The sequence below is a fragment of the Diabrotica virgifera genome, chromosome 4 (genome assembly GCF_917563875.1).
Source record: "Diabrotica virgifera virgifera chromosome 4, PGI_DIABVI_V3a".
In the NCBI taxonomy this organism is placed as follows: domain Eukaryota; kingdom Metazoa; phylum Arthropoda; class Insecta; order Coleoptera; family Chrysomelidae; genus Diabrotica; species Diabrotica virgifera.
Window position 1 is genome coordinate 159,627,028 of NC_065446.1, and position 24,650 is coordinate 159,651,677.

The following is a 24,650-nucleotide window of genomic DNA, read 5'->3' on the forward strand; positions in this document are numbered from 1 at the left end:
ACCATGTTCCAGAGGAGTGGTGATAGCACTCCCTCCTGAGGGATGTTCTAGGATGTCCACAGGGGGGGGTGCTTTTTGGTTAAAATCAATGGTCAAACAACCAAGAGGCAGGTGGATGGCAGCTTGAACATTGGATTGATTTATGAAATAAATATTTTTTTCTGTTTTCTGACAGCAGTAAAATGTATTTTCAATTAAATAGATTACAAACCTTTTTCTTTTTAGGCCAATTATAATTAAAAAAAAAACTGTTTTTGGACACCCTGTATAAATAACTGTTAATGTTAATGGGTCATTCCATTTCAAATCACTCAATTTTGGAGCAAAAAAAATTTTGGGCCTCCGATTTGTCTGAAAAATAACTTCTGCGGGACATAAAAATAAGATATTTAAGGTCAAAAAATATTCTTCTTCTTTTTCTCAAAATGTTATTTTATGCGATTTTACAGTGATTTGGTGTTTATTTATACAAATTTGCATTTTCTATCGTAAAGTATCAATGGAAAACATAATATTTTAATGGAAGGGACTCAAAAATGTCATTATATGGCATTATATCAAGTTACTTTGATTAAAAACAAGCTTTTGATCAAATTTTATAGTGTAGAAAACGTTAAAATACTGTTTTTTACATTTTTCTCCATTCCCAACATACATCATAATCGATTTGGCTGAAAATTTGCCCACAGATAGACAAAACATAGAACTTTAAGTGGTGAGAAGGATTTGAATTATATTACAATACCAAAAAAGTTACATGCAATATTATAGTAAAAAATATAGGCGTCTACTGTAAGTACAATTAACTCGAAAATATCGACATCACGACAAAAATTGTTAAAAAGAAATTGTAATAATTGTAAATACGATTTATTTGGAACAATTTCAGTTCCTACCATTTTTGTGGAAAAGTTAAAAATGGCGGAGATATTGGGCAAAACAGGTTCTCCTTTAAAATCAAGATGGCGGCTAACGTAACGGAGGAATTCATTCGTGATTTTAAATTTAGGCTACTATTGACTCCCCTAAAGATCAGAAAAATAAAATTTTGGGCAGCTCGGCATTCAAGGTCAAATGCTATCCCGACTGGACTAATATATACTTTTGAGTCTGATATTACTGCATGTAACTTTTTTGGTATTGTAATATAATTCAAATCCTTCTAACCACTTAAAGTCCTATCTTTTGGCTATCTGTGGGCAAATTTTCAGCCAAATCGATGATAATGTATTTTGGGAATGGAGAAAAATGTAAAAAACGGTGTTTTAACGTTTTTTACACTACAAAATTTGAAAACTTGTTTTGATTCAAAATAACTTGTTATAATGCCATATAATGACATTTTTGAGTCCTTTCTATTAAAATATTATGTTTTTCATTGATACTTTACGACAGAAAATGCAAATTTGTTTAAATAAACACCAAATCACTGTAAAATCGCATAAAATAACATTTTGAGAAAAAAAGAAGAAGATTTTTTGACCTTAAATATCTTATTTTTACGTCCCGTAGAAGCTATATACCAATTTTCAGACAAATCGGAGATCCAAAATTTTTTGCCTGAGTGATTTGACATCGAATGTACCTAATATTACTGAATAGAGACTTGAATAAATTTTCAAATGAGCTAGAACAGGACCCTTATTCTCATTTAAAAAAATCATTGATTACGTCATTATGCCCAAGTGGAAGTGCTGCTGTACAGTACGACCAATTTCAGTTTGTATTTCAGATTTGGATGCAAACTGATGTTGACATTCGGTTTTCCAAATTCTTTAAATTTCATGTTGGTAACGTCTCAAGTAAAATACCTGCACGGTACTAAAATAAAATTCAGAAAATATGGAAAAACCAAATGTCAACACCAGTTTACATCCAAATCTGAAATACAAAGTGAATCTGGTAGTGCTCTAGCAATAACTGTCTGCTCTCAAAGCACTTTAAATCTAAGAAACGGACCTTCTTTAGCATTTGTTGAACTTGGTCTTTCCTGTACAGGTCTTCTTGAGTCATAACCAGTTTCTCAAAATATTTGTAAACCATCAGATATTTTACTTCCCACAATGCCAAGCAATGCCTTCTCACAATATCTTCAAAATATCGAACTGAAATTTGTGTTATTGTTGACAATAGTGCAGACACTGAAATAGAAAGTAAAAGTGGAAATACTGCCTCTCAGGCAAGTATAGCTAAAATTGTACATACAGTGGTACAGGAAATCCTCAATTATGAAGAGAAAAAAAAGTTGCTGGTCCAGAAAATCAGACACTGACACACAACTCTATAAAAATTAGTAACAGTGAATTATCAACTTTAATGCTGGCATTTTCAGGCATAGACAAAAGCCAGAATGTTGCAATGTGGTTAGAGAGAAAAAATCAAAACTGTGTACAAGGTGTCAACTGATATTTTGCAACTGTTACCCATTGGAAAATTGACTGGAAAAGCAAAGGAATTATACCTCAGCAAACCAAATTTAATTTCCACAGATTGGAGAGGTTTAAAAGATGAAATTAAGAAAATGTATGGAAAAACTTATGATCCAGTGTAGTCGAGAAGAAAGATGGAGAGTAGACTGTAGAAAAAGAGTGAAAGCTTTTCAGCATATTTCCATGACACACTTGTTACTGGGCAATGGAGCAGGAGTTGAGGATGAAGATATGGTAGATTATCTGATTGACGGGTTTGATGATCGCCTACTTCAAAATCAAGCCTAAATGATGTTATACACACTCAATAGCACAGAAGATTTACATAAGTTGATGATGAGCGTGGTTAAAGAGGCATTAGGGAGTGGACAAAGGTATGTTACAGCATCAAGTTATAGGACAAGTGCTAGGCCAGAACCAACCTCATACAGCAACACAGTGAAGGATACCAGGTCCTGTAAAAATTTTTAATTGTGGTTGTACTGGACATATTTATGCAGATAACAGAGTGTAGGAAACAAAAATCATAAAGAAACTGTCCTAATTAAAATTTTCATCATGATTAAAACTCTTCTCAATCAACTTTTAAATTTTTAATTAAGCATATTATGAGACTAATAAAAATTTTACTGAATAAACTAAATTTATTAAATACCTACAGTTAAATCCCAATAAATGTTTAAAAAAAACTTACCCTTTTAATACCCATGGATGAACTCCAAAAATATATAAAAACTGGATTAATACTACCCCAAAAAGGGGTATAAAAATAAATGTGAAACATTGAATAAAGCAATGTAACTTGTATTGTTGGAATGTTTTAAAAATGCTATCTGTTTTCAAAGACAGACCACTTACTAAAAATATAATGAATACTGCACCATATTTTACTGTGTACTCCGTTCGTAAAGGCCCTAAAAACATAGAAATTGTATTTTGTTTATGCTCCCATTTATAAAATCTGTGTACCTTGTTTAGATCCTAATTTTGGGTAAATACCGGCTACAAAAATACAGCACAAAATACCTACTAAAAGCCAATTCTTTTGTAGAAATCGCAACGGTGTGATACGATATTTCATAATTTATTATTTTAATACAAATTACATTTTTCATTCAAATGGATTATACATTTTTGTGTTTTGTCCAGTTTGTCTGACAGCCTGACCTGCTGACTTAAATAAACATAAACATGTCATATGTCATCATCATGTCATAAAAACGTCAAATAAACGTCAAATCGAAACTTTCTCCTAGTAAGTTTGACAGCGACCATAGCGAAAATGTTAAATTCAGGTTCGGGTCCCTCCCGAGTCGTCAACGACAAGAATCAACGAGAAGTACACGATAAATTGAAGGTGAAATTACAAAAAAAATTTATGATAAAAAAATTGCGGGATCTGGATTTCAATGCATATTTTTTTTCGGTGTGTCTAGGTACACGCTAACGTGTACGCAAATAAAAAAAGTTAGGTACACGCGAATTAAGCTTCATTAAGCCAGTGACGTCATTATTTAGCGTGCGCAGTGACTTTATATTTTGGTACACGCTATTTTGATATGTTAAGTATTTGTTGTTTGTTTGATAGAAAATATTTTTATTAAGGGAAGGGGAAGGGAAGAAAAATTATTCAGATGTTTCAAACTTAATTGTAATAAAACAATATGTATGTAAAAGAATATATTCAGGTTAGTAAAATAAATATTAGTTAACATGATATTATATACAAAATACTGCTAATCGCTCCGAGCGTTAACAAAGTGTCAAAGCATAATCGACCGACCTGCTCATGGTGGCGGTTTTTTGAAATTTTATAAGGACGCTTTGTGTATGTTTAAATGAGATATTTAAAAAAAATGCCGTGTCACGCTAGTGATACTATGTATTAATATAAACAGAAAATAAAAACGTACTTAATCTGATATAAATTCTTAACTTTCCAATATTGATTATCAGTTTGATTTTGTATACATAACCTCACTATCGCAGTTTATGTCAATAAATCTTTATTAACGAAAAAGAAAATATTTTTGTTGCACTATAAATTACAGTATAAATTAATAACTAATGAATTCTAACAATTGTATTCGGTTATTATCACTACAAAATAAAATATTCAAGTTTAACAAAATAATCCCATAAGACTCAGTGTTAAAACGTCCTTACAAAATCTGACAGCGTGTCATGTGACTGTAAGTAGAGGGGAGACGCACAGAGCAGTTTATATTGGTGTTTATTTCTATTTATACAGGGAGTTGAACTTGTTACGATTTTCATAGAAAATTGGTTATAACTTTGTAAATACCCTGTATAACATAATAAGCCTTTATATTTTTGTGATATGGAAGTTAAGAAGATTTCGAACATAAAATAAAATATAGGGTGTCCCATTTAAAAAACATAAGTAGTTTGGTCTGCCACTATATTATCGAACGCCCTGTAAAGGCCGCGTCCCACCATCAAATAATTTGATCAAACTGGTTTGAGCAAACTGAAGGCCCCGTCTCACCATCAAATAATTGACAGTTATTTGATCAAACTTGACAGTTAGTGACACAAAGTGAAAGTTAGTGACGTCACATCCTGAACATCTGATTCAAGGCATAATTCAAGGTCAGTTTGCTCAAACTCGACAAATGACAATCAGCTGTTAGACATAACATGATGGAATTTTAATTTTTAGTAAATAAATTAATATTCAAACAAATGAGAAGCGTTGAAAAGTCCTATTTTATGAACAATAATATTATTATATTACTGATTCTGATTACTACAACACCTAGAGTGACTCACAGCTTAAATTCTGAAATGATGCAGTCACTAGCTCAATATTGATTAGAAAATAATTACATACTGATACTGAAAGTAAGTTACTATACGTCTTCTAACATAGCACAAGCTATATGTTTTGGGTTTTTAATGTACCATACTTAAATACCTTGAATTATTTTATGTATGATTTTGATATCAGCTAAAATGATAAAGCAAACTTTTAAATAAGAATGAGAAAATAAACACAAGGCAGTGAACTATGATTGCTAATATTTTATACATCCTTCTTTATTATCAGTTACAGTTGGGGTACTATTTATGTTATTTTTTAATGTCACAAATTTTCAATAACATTCAAATCTGGTGACTGGGCTGGTGTTTTAATGACATTTCAGCACTTATAAAGCAACCAAATATGAACCCGATATAACATAACATATCGATACATTTTTGGCAAAGTAATGTAAGTGACATTTTATGTTTTTCCATTAAACTAAAGCTATTATTGTTTAGAAGGTACTGCCAAAGTGTAATAAGCCTAGAATTAATTCAAACATAATATGTCTAGGCTTACAACACTCCGGCAGTACCTTCTAAACAATAAGAGCGTTTGTTTAATGGAAAAACATGATTCGCCAAAAATGTAACTTACATTACTTTGCCAAAAATGTATCGATATATGTTTTGAAAATCCACAAGGAAGAACTTCCTGTAGTTGGCTGTATACCATTAATTACAAGTGAAATTTAATAAAAAATTTTCTTCTTGGTAAATGGTATATTAGTTTAAAAAGCCCTAAAGGGCTACAAACATGTGAACAAAACATTTTCGCTCTGTAACAAGAGCATCATCAGTGTTACAAGAACATGGTGAGCCAACCAAAAAAAAAATACAAAGGTCAAAGCCCTTTAAAAAGGAGACAAAAGTCTTATATAAATAACTACATTTGAAAAATCCAAAGGATGGATAGAAATTCCTAAGGATACGGCCCTAAAGCAACATATGACTCCCACACGTTGTAAGTGGGTCAAAAGGTAATTAGGTCATTATGTTATATTGTTGCCTGCCACCTCTTAACTATGCTGATGATGCTCTTGTTACAGAGCGAAAACGTTTTGTTCACATGTTTGTAGCCCTTTAGGGCTTTTTAAACTAATATACCTTTTACCAAGAAGAAAATTTTTTATTAAATTTCACATATATGTTTTGGATCAATGTCCTGATAAAATGGGTAATTATCATCGATACGTAATTTTTGAGCACTAGCAGTGAGACGATGTGTTAGTATATCCAAATATATGTATTGGTTCATATTACTGTTAATAAAATGCATGTTACGTACTCCTGCAGACAACATACACCCCCACATCATCACTCCACCTCCTACGTGCTTTCATTTTTTTTAGTTTTAGTTCTTTAGTCTATCGGACCCAAACAAGTTTATTTTCATCAGCAAATATTACTGAATTCCAAAAGTTACAATCTTTGTTAATATGCTCCCTAGTGAACACAAATAATGTAATATGCCCATTTCTTTGGCTGATAGAAGATTTATTTCTTGCAGTTCATGTAGATTATTCTTTTGTAATATCCTAAATAATTAAATTTATTTCAAAGGTTTATTAATATTTATGTATGGTATACTTGAAACCCAAAACAGCTTATGCTATTTTAAAAGACAAAGGGCCGGTTGTTCGAACGCTAATCAACATTGATCGCTATCAAATACTTAATTACTGTCACAACTGTCAATGTCAACTTTGGTTGGGTTGCCGAAAACATAATTATTGATGACAATTATGAACTTAGTTAATCAATTATGTTAATAATTGTTATGTTAATTGACTAACTAATCTCATAATTATAATTAACTATGTTTTCAGCAACCCAACCAAAGTTGACATTGACAGTTGTGACAGTAATTAAATATTTGATAGTGATCAATGTTGATTAGCGTTCGAACAACCGGCCCTTATACTAACTTACTTTCAGTATGTAATTTTTTTCTAATACATATTGAGCAACTGACACAAGCTAGTTTTATAGAGCTTTTCATTCACAGTCATTTGTTTCGAGCGTCTGTCATATGTTGAATAATCCCTGTATATTAATATTATACAACATATGACAGAAGCTCGAAACAAATGACAATTGATGAAAAGCCCTATTGAGTAGTGACTGCATCATTGAAGCTGTGAGACACTGTATATCAGTGGTGGCTTCGCTACATATTAAAATTGTTTTGTTGATCTTTCCTTCCTTGATTTCCTTCTTTGCTTTCTTTAGCGTGCATACTAAACAAGTTATTTATTTGAAAAACAAAAAAACAAAAGATGTAAATCTTTGAAACACACTCAGTGATCAAAAGATCTAAGTTATTGGTTTACCGACCAAACGTAACTAAATCAAACAAATGAAATAGAGAATGTGGAAAAATCCCCTTACGAACAATTCACACATCCACCATTTCAGGTTGGGAAAAATTTCTTGAATAGAATCAAAGATCCAAACACCTGTTCTTAAAAATGTGTTTCGCCCTCTTCAACCTCTCTGGGCTTATCAATAAAGATGAGAGGTTGAATATCTTTAGACACATTCCATCAAAAAACAACATTCGAGACCCAGACATAGCAGGAGCGTATATCTACGCCGCATAATCTGACCATGACAGCCTCACGTTTTAATTCCCTAATTACTATAAGTAAAATATATGTTTGAAAAACAAAAAAACAAAAGATGTAAATCTTTGAAACACACTCAGTGATCAAAAGATCTAAGTTATTGGTTTACCGACCAAACGTAACTAAATCAAACAAATGAAATAGAGAATGTGGAAAAATCCCCTTACGAACAATTCACACATCCACCATTTCAGGTTGGGAAAAATTTCTTGAATAGAATCAAAGATCCAAACACCTGTTCTTAAAAATGTGTTTCGCCCTCTTCAACCTCTCTGGGCTTATCAATAAAGATGAGAGGTTGAATATCTTTAGACACATTCCATCAAAAAACAACATTCGAGACCCAGACATAGCAGGAGCGTATATCTACGCCGCATAATCTGACCATGACAGCCTCACGTTTTAATTCCCTAATTACTATAAGTAAAATATATGTTTGAAAAACAAAAGATGTAAATCTTTGAAACACACTCAGTGATCAAAAGATCTAAGTTATTGGTTTACCGACCAAACGTAACTAAATCAAACAAATGAAATAGAGAATGTGGAAAAATCCCCTTACGAACAATTCACACATCCACCATTTCAGGTTGGGAAAAATTTCTTGAATAGAATCAAAGATCCAAACACCTGTTCTTAAAAATGTGTTTCGCCCTCTTCAACCTCTCTGGGCTTATCAATAAAGATGAGAGGTTGAATATCTTTAGACACATTCCATCAAAAAACAACATTCGAGACCCAGACATAGCAGGAGCGTATATCTACGCCGCATAATCTGACCATGACAGCCTCACGTTTTAATTCCCTAATTACTATAAGTAAAATATATGTTTGAAAAACAAAAAAACAAAAGATGTAAATCTTTGAAACACACTCAGTGATCAAAAGATCTAAGTTATTGGTTTACCGACCAAACGTAACTAAATCAAACAAATGAAATAGAGAATGTGGAAAAATCCCCTTACGAACAATTCACACATCCACCATTTCAGGTTGGGAAAAATTTCTTGAATAGAATCAAAGATCCAAACACCTGTTCTTAAAAATGTGTTTCGCCCTCTTTAGTTATTTATGTACAGCAGCTTTTGTAGCCAATGGTTACTCTTGTTTGTTTTCTAGATTTTTTCTCATCAGGACTTCTGATTGCTTTTTGGTTTGTTACTTTCTACCTTCTACAATTCAGAGACAGAGTTTGGGGCTTATTATTCGTCCAAGTGTTGGAATGCTTGTGGGTTTTGATATATATGTACCAACTACCTACTAGGTTTAGGTTGAAAGGCTAAGGATTTGGTTGTGATAAATATTGTGGGATAATTGATTGCATTTGTGTGGATAAACCTGGCATCTGTTGATTTTGATCTTGGTAGTCCATCTTGAGCTGTGCCATTAGCACTAGGAAATAACTTTGTTGATATGACATATATCATTTACTTGATATCCAGTTTAAAAATACAGCACACCATTTTTAAATCCCTTTTTAACATCACTGCACTAGCAGTAGGATTGTTTCTGGTTTGTTAGTCGAAATAAAACACTTGTTTTATTTATTTTGGCCACTCATAATATTAATAAAACTAATTATATTAATTATCAGTGTAATAATAATTGTAAATCTTCAAATATACAATAAGGTTTAACTAAAAACGCACTAAAATAATTTACATTTTAAACTTATTCACAGCCGAATGTTGCTAACTGCACCAATAGCTATTAAAAAATCTGAAATTCAAATCTGATATATTTGGATCATTTCTTCTTATATCTGCAATAAGAAATTGACCATCTGCATAATATAATACAGCAAAAAGTAATGGCTGTCAGTTCCTTTATAATTTCTATAGTATCCCTTCTGAGAGGTTGAAAGTTCACCATGTTTCCATCCATAGCTTCTAGACAATGTGAAAACTGCCATTTGCTATTAAATTTATTGCTAATTTAGAAAAATTATATGCAATTGTCGTGGAAAAGCTTACCCTTTTTAATGTGAGCCCTGTGCCTACATAGCGTAAAGCAATTAATCTGTAAAGAACAATATTGTTTAAATATAAATACATAGGTTAATTTAATTGATTAACTACTGTTAATTCAATCTTTGATTCGTACCTGTTCGTTGATGCTTTCACTCATAGATGTATTTTTCCCAATGTCTTCTTGTACACAATTTAGTTTTTATTAGGGCTTTCATTTCATGGAAAAAGTCCAGCTAGCCTACATTCTTTCTTTTCTATTTTTTCTGCCTGATATGCTCGAACAGTGGTAATAGGTGCCCTACTTAGTACTTGACAACAAAGTAAAGTCACAACTCCCTTCAGCACTCCTCACTCCAGCCTTTTCATTTCATTTTCAATTTTCATTGTGGATTAGATTAAGTTCAAACAAGTTAGACAACTCTTAATACAGAAAATTTGATCAAACTAGACTGATCCAGGGTTGCCAGATGAAATTTCAGAATATCCCTAGACGGGAACTTCAATTTCCCCTAGAAATCCCTAAATCGTATTAATTTGACCTAAAAAAGAAGAAATTGACAGATGACAGCTGTCAATTGAATTTATAACCTATTAAACACTATGTTTAATCCACTTTAATCATTGATTAGGTAATGTTTTAATGTTTACTTAGGAATATTTATGTCAGGAAACAATAAATAATGACAATAATAATAATATTTGAACAAAAAGATATTTAATAACAACAAAAAATGGCGCCAGCACAGTTTAATAAATCCCTAGATTTCAAAAAAAATCCTTCCAGAGCTGAAAAAGCTTCAAAAAATCCCTAGATTCGGGGAAAATCCCTAGACATGGTAACCCTGGACTGATCGTGAGAACACCGATTTTTAGAATTTCAACAAACTGCAATTGTGACGTCACTTTGACGTACTTCCTCTCGTACGTCAAGTTTGCACTAGAGTCTGTGGCACGAAAAAAGAAATTTCGCAAGGCTATGATTGGCCACAAATTTTAGGCTTGCGATTGGTCAAGAAGCGACCATGTCAACTGTCAACTTGTCATAACTATAACCTCAGAAATTAAAAAATTTATCAACGGTATATTTTAAATTTATAACGGGTTTATGCCTTTATGGTTTATCTTATTATTATACACGTGGAAACCGATATTCGTTCACAAGTTCACATGATTTTTCAGTTCTAGTGAAATTAGAATAATTGGCTTCTCTCGTAAATATATTTTCTGTTAGAATGGATTCCAAGGACCTATTTACAAATTACCTATTTATGAATAAGCCAAATTTGGATCAGAAATATTATGTGTTAAACTTTATTGCAGTTTCTTTTATGTGTTTGACCAGCTTAAAAATTAGAATGGATTCCAAGGACCTATTTACAAATTACCTATTTATGAATAAGCCAAATTTGGATCAGAAATATTATGTGCTAAACTTTATTGCAGTTTCTTTTATGTGTTTGACCAGCTTAAAAATTCATCAATTTGAACACCTAAAAACATTGTATGATCAGTTACTTCAAGGTTCATATTGTTTAGTTCAACAGTTTGTGGTTTTTCATGAATGTATATATTAGTGCAGCATTAGGCAAACTAGACACTACAAATAAGTTTAAAGGTGATGTAATGATGTAAATGATGCATATAGAGCTTTTTGAACTCTGTCTCCTATCATATTGATACAACATTTTCTTTAATATCAAAACGCATAACTAATAATACCAACAGAAATTGGATCAATACTGAAATTCTTCAGCTTAGTAAAAAGCTAAAAGATTTATTTTGACTAACAAATGTTAGTGGTAATCCAGATTTAATGTTTAACTATAAAATACAAAAGGCCAACTTTATCCGTAAGGTAAAGGATACAAAACAAGTCTCCTATCAAAGTTATTTCTATAGTGCTATGTATTAAGAGTATGTATAAGTCAAAAATGAAATTTTTTTATTAGGACCTTTCAAAGTCTTTTTTACCACTGATAAAATAACTATTACAAATAAATATCAAAATAAGATGTGTCAAAATAAGATCACATCTTATCGTAGTGACAAAAAAAAACAAACCACAAAAAAGAATACATTTATTTTAAATATTAACATTAATATTTTTATTTGTAAAATGTATACACTATGTGTTCTTGATAAACATTAAGTATAATATATTTATATTATTTATTAACATAGTATGTACAGTTACGGCCAGTGAATAGTTTACAGGCTGGCTTATCTAGGAGCCGATTTTTTAAATTTTTACCTCGTTTAAATGCACCTCTTGCGTCAAAGTGATGTTGCCAGTGGTGTACCTAGAATAAGTTGATTAAAATTAAAAAATCAAAATAACAAAAATAAATTTTACAAAATTTATCAAAATGGAAAATATAGAAAGAAGTTTTTTTGAATAAAATGGATTATGGTCTTAATATAGTTTAGTTTCTTATTTTATTTTTCAACACTCACGAAATTTTTGACAAGCATTGACTTTTTGAGATTTTTTGACTTTGACATTTATCAAATCCGTACGACACTGCAATTTTACAGTATTACAATATAAAAATTAAAGTGTAAACTATTCAGTGAACGTAACTGTACATTAGCTGTAATGAGTAGGTAAAATAAGAAGTAAAAAATTGTAATATAATAACCATGTTTCACTAATTAACAATATCTAATATCTCTAATACATTTACTTTTGATTGAGACTTGCTGAATGACTGTAGTCCAAGCAAAAAAAATATCAAAATGCTGACGAAATATGATTTATAAATTAGTAATTAACTATTTTACTTTCTACTTTGGTAATACCTTATTAATTATACAGGGTGTCCCGAAAATATTGGTCATAAATTATACCACATAGTCTGGGGTCAAAAATAGTTCGATTGAACCTTACCTTAGTACAAATGTGCTCATAAAAAAAGTTACAGCCCTTGTAAAGTTACAAAATGAAAATTGATTTTTTTTAATATGTCGAAAACTATTAGAGATTTTTTATTGAAAACGGACATGTATTATTCTTGTGGCAGGAAGATCTTAAAACAAAATTATAGTGAAGTTTGTCCACCCCATAAAAATGTTATGGGGTTTTGTTCCATTAAACCCCCCCCCCCCCAAACTTTTGTGTACGTTCCAATTAATTCATTTTTGTGATACCATTAGTTAAACACAACGTTTTAAAAACTTTTTTGCCTCTTAGTATTTTTTCGATAATCCAGTTTTTATCGAGATGCAGCTTTTTTTTTAATATATTTACATAAAAATTTTATGGGGGTTTTGTTCCTTTAAAGCCCCCAAACGTTTGTGTACGTTCCAATTAAACTATTATTGTGGTACCATTAGTTAAACACAGTGTTTTTAAAACTTTTTGCCTCTTAGTCTTTTTTTGGCAAGTCACCTTTTATCGAGATGTGGCTTCTTTTTCAAAATATACCTAAAAATGCAAATTATAAATAAATTTTCAGATTATTAACAGGTCTCTTTAATCGTACTTAACCATATACAAATATGTGGTGGATTCGACAAATATTCAAAATATGTCGATAAACACTGGCTTATCGAAAAAGTACTAAGAGGCAAAAAAGTTTTAAAAACATTGTGTTTAACTAATGATATGGGGATTAATACTAAATATATAAAGACTAATAATGGGGATTAAAAGAACAAAACCCCCATAAAATTTTTATGGGATGCATAAATTTCACTTTAATTTTTTTATAAGATGTTGCTGCTATAAGAATACTACATGTCCATTTTCAATAAAAAATCTCTAAAAGTTTTCGATATACGAAAAAAAAATCGATTTTCATTTTGTAACTTCAAAGGGCTGTAACTTTTTTTGTGTGCACTATTGTATATAGATAAGTGAGGTTCAATCAACTTATGATGTACATATATATCTCCAGTTCTGTCTCACATCATCAACCTATCTGTCAAGGATGGCAAGTTTCCAAGTGATATTAAAACGGGAGTAGTTAGTCCAATTTTCAAAAAGGGGGATCCATGTTTGGTTGATAATTACAGGCCAATCACTGTAACAAGTGTACTCTCTAAGATTATCAAAAAGTGTATTTACAATAAAATGTTAAGTTTTCTGAACAAACATTATATCTTAAATAAATGCCAGCATGGGTTTCTTCCTAACAAATCTACAGAAAGTGCTTCTATTTCATTATTTAATTATATCCACGCTGCTTTGGATCGAAAAAGATATGTGGGTGCACTCTTTTTTGACTTAACTAAGGCTTTTGACTCAATTGACATTGACATTATACTGCATAAATTAGAAGCCCTTGGTTTTCGGGAATTTTCTTGAACTGGTTAAGGTCATACTTACAATATCGTAAATTCCTAGTAAAAATCGATAAGAAGTCATCTGTTTTTAATCTTGATCAAGGTGTACCACAGGGCTCCGTATTAGGACCCTTAATATTTCTTTTATATGTCAATAATTTGATAAATTTTATATGTGGAAATGCAGATAGATTATTAAGGAAGCCGACCCCGCATAGGGATAAGGCAAAGAGAATGATGAATGATGAATTTATGATGAAAATGATGATGCATATCATACAGTTCTCTATGCAGATGATTCAACAATTATTGTAGTTGACTCGTCAACTGAAGTCGGAACTCATATCCAAAATGAACTTGGTAGCACAGGAATTTACAACCTGGTGTAAAAGGAACTCTTTAATGGTATATGCAAAGAAAACTATTTGTATGCAGTGCTACTCGTGCAGTTAGCCATCCCATGATTATAAGATCACAGTTAGTTCTGAGGAAATACCTTTTAGTGATACATTATTTCTTGGTAGCATTCTAGAAAGTAATATGACAAGGGATGAAAACGTTACTAAAGTCTGCAAAAAAATGAATAAGGGTTAGTATGCGATCCATCAGTTGAAAACTATTTAATACCAATCATTAATACTATTTAATACAATTGATAAGTGTGTACTATGCATTGGTTTACTCATATAATATATGAGTCATATTATAGCAGCCTATAATGTTGTCTTGTAGGGAAACTCTTCTAGAGTTTTTGTAACTAAAAAGAGAATTATTAGATTGATATTTAATATCTATCGATAATAGACAATCATGTCATAAATATTTTATTGATCACAGACTGACTTTCCATGCTTTATACATTTATAAGTGCATTATTCATGTTAAAACTATATTTCAAAATTTTACTCTCAACTCTGACTATCATGATTACCCGACAAGGCACGGGAGGATGATAAGCGTATGTAAACATTCCACAACTCTTTTTGAAACCAGTCCTGATTTTACAGGATCTAAATTTTACAATTGTTTGCCACTTGATATGAGAAATGAAAATAATATTAAAAAATAAATTAAAATCATGCTTGATAGAATTATGTGTTTACAACCTAAATAATTACTTTGACTTAATAAAAGACTACAAGGAATGAGGACCGACGGGTTCAGAGACACTCTATATTGCATATCTTTTTTTATTAATTTATAGTTTGTTGATTACAGTAGGAAAAATGAAAGAATACCCATGAATAAACATATAAAACACGCTGTATTTTCCTGTCACCGTGTCACACAAAAAATTGGCCAGCGCAAGTACATGTAATAATTATTGTTACATGTACTTGCACTGGACAATTTTCTTTGTGACACGCTGACAGGAAAATACAGCGTATTTTATATGGGTTTATGGGTATTCTTTCATTTTTCCGACTGTATGTTTTATATAACTGTCCTGTATGACTTGTTGATTATGTTCTATGTAACTACATATATGGCTTGTCCTATACTGTTGTGCTTAGAGAAAACACTGTATCTGCAAAAATTAAATGTTTACTTCTTTCTAACCCAAATGTGCATATATGTCTTATTTGCGTACTAAAAATGACGTAAGTTAAACCAAAACACATTAAACACACCGCATCTTATGCCGTATCTTGTGTAAATGTATACGAATACTTTAACAAAAATCGATTTTACTCATATGTGAGTCTGCAGATACGGTGTTTTCGCTAAGCACGGCAGTATATCACACTATCAGCTAAATGAATTAATAAAGATATTCTATTCTATAAACAGTGTTACATTTGCTTTTGTTCATTGTAACACAAATTTTTATGTGGGAACCAATCTTTAGTTTTCGTAAACAAATCTTTAAAATTTTCTATTGCTTTCTAGTTACGTTTCTTTATGAGTGTTTCCATGTTTTCTGTATCTGTTCTTATAGCATCTTCAAAGTATTTTAATTGTTGGACCTGGTGGTTTGTTAAATTTGAGTTTGATCACCAGTCTGACTTAATTTTCAAGTATATCAGGTTTTTTTTGTTTTGTTAGGGGTTTAGTGAACGAGTTCCTAGAGTTGATCATCTTTATATAGATCCCTGCTTCTCTATTTGTTCTCAGTATTCCTGTGTATTCTCCAATAGATATGCTCTTTCATTCTCTACTCATTCTATATAATATTTCAAAATATACTTGAGATGTACTTTTTGTAAATTTTGTAAAATAAAATAAATTTGTTTTTAGATAAGTATCTGCTTTTATTTCATAAAATTTATACATAAAATAATATTTTTAACTATGGAAAATAGTGCTCTAATACACATACAGAGAGAGTCTGTAAAGTGGAATAAATTCAATATCTCAAATACTAATTGTTTTTTTGGAAAATGCTCAGACCCGTCGATTAGTATTTCAAATTGTCCTTTTTGACATTCAATAATAATGTATACAGGGTGTCCCAATTTAGAGATATGACGTCATCGTTGATTTTCTTAAATGGCAACACTGTCATTTTGATAGCTATTTTGATAGGGTGTGTAAAGTTATACACAACTGCAAAATTTCAAATTTGTATTCTCTACCATTTAGATGATAATAAAAAATAACAAAGTTATGAAAAAGAAGTAATCAACTAATAATTGAATTTAATTATTTCAATAAATTAAGCAAAAACTCATAATGTTGCCCTCAATTATTGTCAAATTGTCAATGGGCAACGTTATGAGCATTTGCTTAATTGAAATAAATAAATTCAATTATTATTTGATTACTTCTTGTTCTTCATAACTTTGTTATTTTTTATTATCTTGTAAATGGTAGGGAATAAAATTTTGAAATTTTTCAGATGTGTATAACTTTACACACGCTATCAAAATAGCTATCAAAATGATAGTGTTGCCATTTAAGAAAATCAACGATGACGTCATATCTCTAAATTGGGACACCCTGTATACATTATTATTATATGTCAAAAATGACAATTTGATATACTAATCGACGGGTCTGAGCATTTTTCAAAAAAACAGTTAGTATTTTAATTATTGAATATATTCCAAATTACAGATATAACTTTGTTATTTTCTATTATCTTGTAAATGGTAGAGAATAAAAATTTGATATTTTGCAGTTATGTATAACTTTACAAACCCTATCAAATTAGCTATCAAAATGACAGTGTTGCCATTTAAGAAAATCGACGATGACGTCATATCTCTAAATTGGGACACCCTGTATACATTTTTATTGAATGTCAAAAAGGACAATTTGAAATACTAATCGACGGGTCTGAGCATTTTCCAAAAAAACAATTAGTATTTGAGATATTGAATTTATTCCACTTTACAGACTCTCTCTGTATAATCTACAAGCTACAGAAAACCCCTGGTCATATTATATTATTTTAATATGTTATTAGTTGGAAATTATAATATTTATTCAAAACATGAGAACAGCTAGTACTGCCACGATTATTGTAATTCTGTATGTATGAAATACAGTAATAGCTGCCAAATATACAAAATGAAGGATGTACTGCAACAAATCTACATGAAGCTTTTAATTTAATAAAGTTTATGTAGTGGAAGATAGCTGTCAAACCTCAATTCGTTTGGTTCAAGAAAAGAATAAACATGTTGGAAGAACAACCTGTCCTTAATCTTTAACTCATAGAGTGGAAAAATAGCTACGCATCACTCTAGATCTAGACAAAGTGTGTGTATGTGTGTGCGGAACACTAAGAATTTGACTGAATATTACATTTGGCATTTTTCCAATTAAAAGAGATACATCAGATAGTAGTCATGTCTTGAAAAAATTGTGTCTTCTATGATAATAATTGAATCCTATGCTGGAACAATGTTTGCGTAACCACAATAGTTGTATTTTGGTTTTCCAGGAACAAAGTTCTATATGTGCAAAATAATGTACTGCCGAGCATTGGGAATATTAAGACTACTTGATGCATCCTAAAATCTATCATGTTATCCTCATAAAGTTGCTTTTTTCAAATCATTACTACTTGCATGTTTTTCAAAAGTTGTAGACAAAATCTGATTTGGCATTTACAACATTGTTCCTGCATAGGAAAAAAATTTGAAATTGAACTAATTTGGTAACACTTATTATATTCAATGTTTATAATATAATAATAATAATAATACTTTATTTGAAATAGGATAACCTAATATAAACATGCTAAAGTACATATAGTCAAAACAATACAAGTATTGATATAGTCCAGTGGTTTTCAATGTTTTTGAGCCATGTACCACCAAAATTCTTATAATTATTTTTGGTACCACCTAACTGAAGTATGTATGGAGGTAAATAATCTAATTAACTACAAATATGCTGAATTTTGGCTGTGGTTTTGCGTTTTGTGTACCACCGCACCTAATGAAATGTACCACCAGTGGTACATGTACCACAGATTGAGAACCCCTGATATAGTCCATAACATAATTTAAAAAGTAAAAAACTCAAACTAATTAAAATGTCAGTATCGAAAGCCACAAACACTTGTATAAAATACCAATGCGATCAACGTAAGCACAATAAGTATAAGGCAACACAAATACATTCAACACATCTTATTCTCTATAATATATTTTTTTTAACTGTACTTGAATGTATTAATGTTTCTTAAATCGAGAGGTAGTTCATTATATTCTTTAAACCCTTTGCAAATTAAAGAATTCATCATAAAGCTATTTTTAAACTCAACAATATGTAGATTATTTGTACCTCTTGTATTATAATCATGTACATCTCTCTGAAAAGAAACATATTTTTGAAAGTAAGATGGAGCCAACGAGTTCAATATTTTATACACAAAAACCATGGTTAGGTAATGCAAACGTTGACGAACTGACAACCATTCAAGTGATTTTAACATAATCAATATTGGCGTTATTCTACTAGTTCTTAATATGATGCGCATCCCTCTATTTTGAAGTTTTTGCAACTGACTAATTTTATTAAGACTGAATAAATATACAATCAATGCACAGTAATCAAAGTGTGGCTGTATTATTGTATTATATAAAGTTACTTTAGTCTCAGTCGACAGATTTTGAGCTATTCTGGTGAAAAAGTATAATTTTTTTGAAATTTTTTTACTTATATACTCAAAATGTCCATCAAATGACAGCACGTTATCAAGCTGAAAACCTAAATATTTTGCCGTTTTTACAACTTTGATCTCTTCATTGTTAATGTGTAAATTAATCAGATTTAAATTTATTAAACTATACTTATATTTAGTAGTAAAAATAACAGCTTTGGTTTTATCAATATTTAGTTTTAATTTATTCATGTTGAGGTATTTATTAACTTGATCAAGTGTTCTGTTCATCTTCTCTACAGCATTTTCTAACTTAACATCACTACATGCTATCAAAGTATCATCAGCAAAAAGATTGATAAATTCACAATCCAAAAACAAATCTATATCATTTATATACAGTATGAAGAGGAGTGGTCCAAGGACACTACCTTGAGGTACCCCTACCAAAATGTCTTTCTCAGTCGATACTGTATTATTAAAACATACTTTTTGCCTGCGATTGCTTAGATAATCTTCAAACCAACTTAAAACCTTACCGGAAACTCCATATTGTTCAATTTTAGCTAATAAAATGTTTCTATCAATGGTTTCAAAAGCTCTTCTCAGATCCAAAAAAACCCCAATAGTATATTTACCATCTTTTATATCATTCTTTAGCTTGCAGATTGTTAGCTGTAATGCAGTTTCACAAGAATGGTTCTTTCTAAACCCAGACTGATTTTCTATTAAAATTGAATTCCTTTTTACATGTTCCATTAATTGCTCATAAACAACTAGCTCCAGGAGTTTCTCAATTGTCGGTAATGCATTAATAGGTCTAAATTCCTCAGCCTTATTTGTATTACTGATCTTTTGGATAGGAATAATTGTACTAGTTTTAAGCTGATTTGGCACCTTTCCAGCATCCAGTGACATATTAATTAAGTTTAGTATGATGTGACCAATTGTCTCATAAATTTCCTTTAACATTCTACCATTTAAAATTTCAGAGTTAGAATATTTATTATCCAACACATTCATAAATGAACCTAACTCTTTCAAAGTTAATTGTACAAAATTGTCAAATGGCAAATAAAGATTACAATTTACATTTATCCAATCATTAAAAAAATCTGTATGACTTACAATACTAGAAATACTCTCAACAAAATATTCATTAAAACCCATAGATATGTCCATAATGTCTCTTTTAACGGCTATTTCACCAGTGATGTTACATCGAAATTGAACACATTTAGGTGTATCTTTTGTATTTGTATTGAACAATTTTTTTAGTGTCTTCCACATTTTTTGGACTTTAAAGTACTAACTACATCATTTCTATGTTTTTTGAAATTATTCCACATAACTTGTTTTTGTGTTTCATGACCACATGATTTGAAATTCTTATATGCATCATCACGAATTTTAATTTTTTTATAAACCTCATTATCAAACCATGGTAATTTGGGATTGTGTTTACAAGTCTGAATAGGTGCATTATTATCAATTTCAATTTACAATTTTCATGTATTTGTTGGTAAATAACATCCACATCAGTAGAATCCAAATTCCAGTTGTATGAAATTAAGTTAGTTTTTATTTTCAAATAATTTTTTTCATTTAAATTTCTATATTGTTTAATAATCATATTAGATGTGTATTTCGTATTATTAAGATTTACTGATATTACTGAGTGATCACTAATTTTAGGAGAATCATGAACGTTGGATGTGATTTGATCCTCATTTGTAAGTACATAATCAACTAACGTTTTACTTGTATTTGTTATGCGTGTTGGTTTGTCTATTACCTGTCTTATACCATAGTTTGATAATAGGTTTTAACCTTCCTAACATAAAAAGTATCAGCAAAAAAATTCAAATTAAAGTCACCGATTAATACAAAATTGTAATTCCTAGCAATAATACAATCACACATATTTTCAAAATCATCCAAGAACTTAGCATCAGAACTTGAAGGCGAATGATAGAGACAACCCGAATGTTATATAATGTCTTACTATATTATACAAGAGGAAATATCTGCATCTAATAATAACAATAAAGGTCTGCATTTTTTGTTCAAATTCAAACAATACACAAAATATAACATGATATAATATAATCATATATCGTCGGCCTCAGTGCCAAATCTTGTACATATGTGCATGTTGTGAGATTTTTCAGGAAATGAAAAAAACTCTTATATATTTTTTATCTTTATCAGAATTAATATCATTTTGCCGAAATGTGTTAAAAAGTACTATACTCTTTAAATTTAGAAATAATATTAAGAAGATTATATCAGTATTATGTGTTGTAATTATAAATAAAAAAATAGTGGATTTTGTCAATAATGTACATATGAGGTTTGGCTCTGACAATGACAATATACCTCTATGCACAAAATACTAAAAAAAATGCTGAAGATCAGTTGGTACCGATTTCAAGAAATCAGCACCTAGACTTTTCATCTTAAGCAAGAGAAAAAAAGCACAAATTGAGCATTTTTAGATTAATACATCAATAAAAGTAGCAACATTAAATCTTCAAATTAACAAGGGTCTACACAACCTACCTGTATATTTGGCTAAATATCGTTACATAATTTGTAGCATCATCCCATAAGCACAATGTAAATATGAATGCAAAGATTGCATTTATCTCAAAACTTCGTTTTTTGCAGTTGCTCTGTGCCCCTTATGTCAGTTCTATAAACAGTGATGAGTGCGCTAATAAATTAAGTTGTGAGATAAAAAGAAATAAAACTAGTGCAGGTGGGAAATTTAGCGATACAAACCTATACATTTATATTATATTTATTGTTTTCCACCTTTAGATGTATCGGACGAGTTTGGCAACTGCCACTGTGACAGTTTTAGTTGAAATACTCATCTGATACGTCTAAAGGTGGGAAACAATAAGTAAAATGTAAACTTATAAGTTTTTATCGCTAAATCTACCACCTCCACTAGTTTCATTTCTGTTTATCTCACAACTTAATATTTTCCACCTTTGCGTTATTTTGCCGGTTATTAGGGCGCTCATCACTGTATAACTTTTTTAAAAAGATATGTTGGTAGTGAGTTTTTGATAATTTTGTGGAACAGACAAGCAGCATGTAGAAATCTTCTATGTTCCACGCTCAACCATTTTACATGTTTTAAATTTGTGACAAATAGGCTGGTGTCTTTTGAACCCCCCGGATTCTTCCTCTGTCATCTGATCGAATACAATATCCATATGGGCCATTCCACGAATATACGTCTGTTCTAGACCATCGCGACAATGAATATTTTAGTGTGCAACATAAGAAGTACGAAACTAAATTGCAAATTACATTCTTCTTTATTGGAATAATTTTTACAGCCATTTACTTTCGTACTTCTTATGTTGCACACTAAAATATTCGTTGTCGCGATGGTCTAGATCTAGAACAGACGCGTTCGTGGAATGGCCCATACACAACATCACCATAGTTAAATTTTGATAGGACTAAACTTTCGCACAGTTTACTTTGTATGACTGACAGCAGCAATTATGATTGTTCGATGCAGCAAAATTGTTCTTAAACATCGCCAACTTTTGATGAACTATCTTCTCATATTCAGTGATATTTTATTCATTGTGTTTCTAAAAATAGTATATCTGATTAGAAAATTAACATTTCTGTAGCAATTTCTGTATTTCAAGCAATTATTTTTTAATGTGACAGGCTTTATAGATTCTTTATACCTCTAAAATATGTCATTACTTACCAGTAAAATGTTATCTATCTATGCCCTCAGTTTCATTTATTTTGCTTTCAGACATGCAGCTCTTGGATTCTCAAGATTTTACATCTCATTTTACATTTTCTCTTTAAATATGATACATCTTTCTAAAGCATATATTTCTTTAGGAAATTATAAATCATTATAATTACATAATATTATTATTATTGTTCTATATTTTGTTTATTTTTATTGGATATTGCAGACATTAAAACAGCAAACAATGGTCAACTAAAATTTTAATTTTAGGTTATATCTTATGATCACAGTCAGCTTTCTAACCAATCGCAAGCCGGGATTTTGTGGCCAATCATAGCCTTGCGAAATTTCTTTTTGTTTGGTGCTACAGACTCTAGTCAAGTTTGCTCAAACTGTTTGATCCTTAGAATATAAAAAAACAGGAAGGACTCTTTCCTATATCAACAACACCTTAAATTTCTAGCGGAACCGGCCATCTGGAACGTCTGTGGATGACTCATAAGTTTTTATCAACGAGGTAGAAGGTGTTTGTGTATTGGATCAGCTGTGTGCATAGGCGTACCATCTGGTAAAGCTCCTGTATATGCAATCAATTAACTGAAGTTATTAGTATAATAAAATCTTATTTAACTGACTTTTCAACAAAATATTATATTAATACGTATTTTCTCTTGATCTGTAGCTGTTTGTTTAACATCAAAGATGTAATAAAATCGTTAAGAATTTCTTTTCTTCCCTCTTTCAAAGGTACGTCACTGGAGATAGAAAGCAAATCTGACAGCTGATCGCCATTTGCAACCTCCTTCCTGGCTCGTAGTCATTTCGCATTGTACTCCTTCCTGATTTATTTTATATTCTAAGGTTTGATCAAATTATTTGATGGTGAGACGCGGCCTTGAAGTGACAGTTAGTGACGTCACATCCTGAGTGTTCATTGTGGATAATAATGAAAAATTTTAATTTTAAATAAAGTACAAACAAGTTAGACAACTCAATACAAAAAATTTGATCAAACTAGACTGATAGTGAGAGCACAGATTTTTAGAATTTCAAAAAACTGCAATTGTGACGTCACTTTGACGTACTTCCGGAGTTTGCTAAAACTGTTTGATCAAATTATTTGATGGTGAGACGCAGCCTTTACATTCTAACAAATTTTATTAATTTTGTAATATATGAAGCTCAAAGTTTGCTAAAATTTTTGTTACTAACTTTAATTGCTATCTATTACTATAGCGGGTCTACTGAACTTTATCACACTAATCAATCTCCCCGTATATTTTATCTTATTACTTCTGCTACCCTTAATCACGAATTTTTGTCTCTTATATTTTTCATACTGTTTTAGAATGTTGTTAAACTCATTAAAAAATTAAAATAATTGTCCACACTTCATAGTTAATTTAAAAAAAAACACTAAACAAGTAAAAAATAAGGAAACTCTTTACAAATCAATATTAAAGTGTAAACATAACGCGATTAGACAAATTCTAACCACATTTTTACACTCGCGATACTTACAGATACTTAATACCACAGCAGACACGCGGCTCAAATTAGCGTGTACCAAAACACCCAGTCATAGTACACGCTAAATAATGACGTCACTGAAGCGTGTACTTAACTTTTTTATTTGCGTACACGTTAGCGTGTACCTAGACACAGCGATTTTTTTATACTTCTCGTATCAAAGTTGCACGTTGCACGTGAAGTTAGGCGTGT

At 30.7% G+C, this 24,650-nt stretch overlaps 1 protein-coding gene and 1 long non-coding RNA gene across 3 annotated transcripts in view; both read right to left on the reverse strand.

Moving 5' to 3' along the window:
* LOC126883194 (sodium/bile acid cotransporter 7-B-like) overlaps positions 1–3,618 on the reverse strand; it is a 71,630-nt gene extending 68,012 nt beyond the window's left edge. Inside the window, exons 1-2 of one of the 2 annotated variants that reach the window (XM_050648442.1) lie at positions 3,460–3,618; positions 3,124–3,343 (exon numbers count right to left, since the gene is read on the reverse strand). In XM_050648442.1, the coding sequence (XP_050504399.1) occupies positions 3,124–3,343; positions 3,460–3,544 (305 nt within the window). In that variant the 5' untranslated portion in view covers positions 3,545–3,618. Of the gene's footprint in view, positions 1–3,123; positions 3,344–3,398 lie in introns of both variants that reach the window. The other variant, XM_050648440.1, reaches the window with a different exon arrangement.
* A 5,842-nt stretch (positions 3,619–9,460) lies between these two features.
* On the reverse strand, positions 9,461–10,702 carry LOC126883195 (uncharacterized). Its single transcript, XR_007697554.1, has 2 exons — positions 9,986–10,702; positions 9,461–9,901 (listed from the first exon to the last, which is right to left on the reverse strand). It is a non-coding gene; the product is annotated as an uncharacterized LOC126883195 (long non-coding RNA).
* Between the last annotated feature and the right edge of the window lie 13,948 nt (positions 10,703–24,650).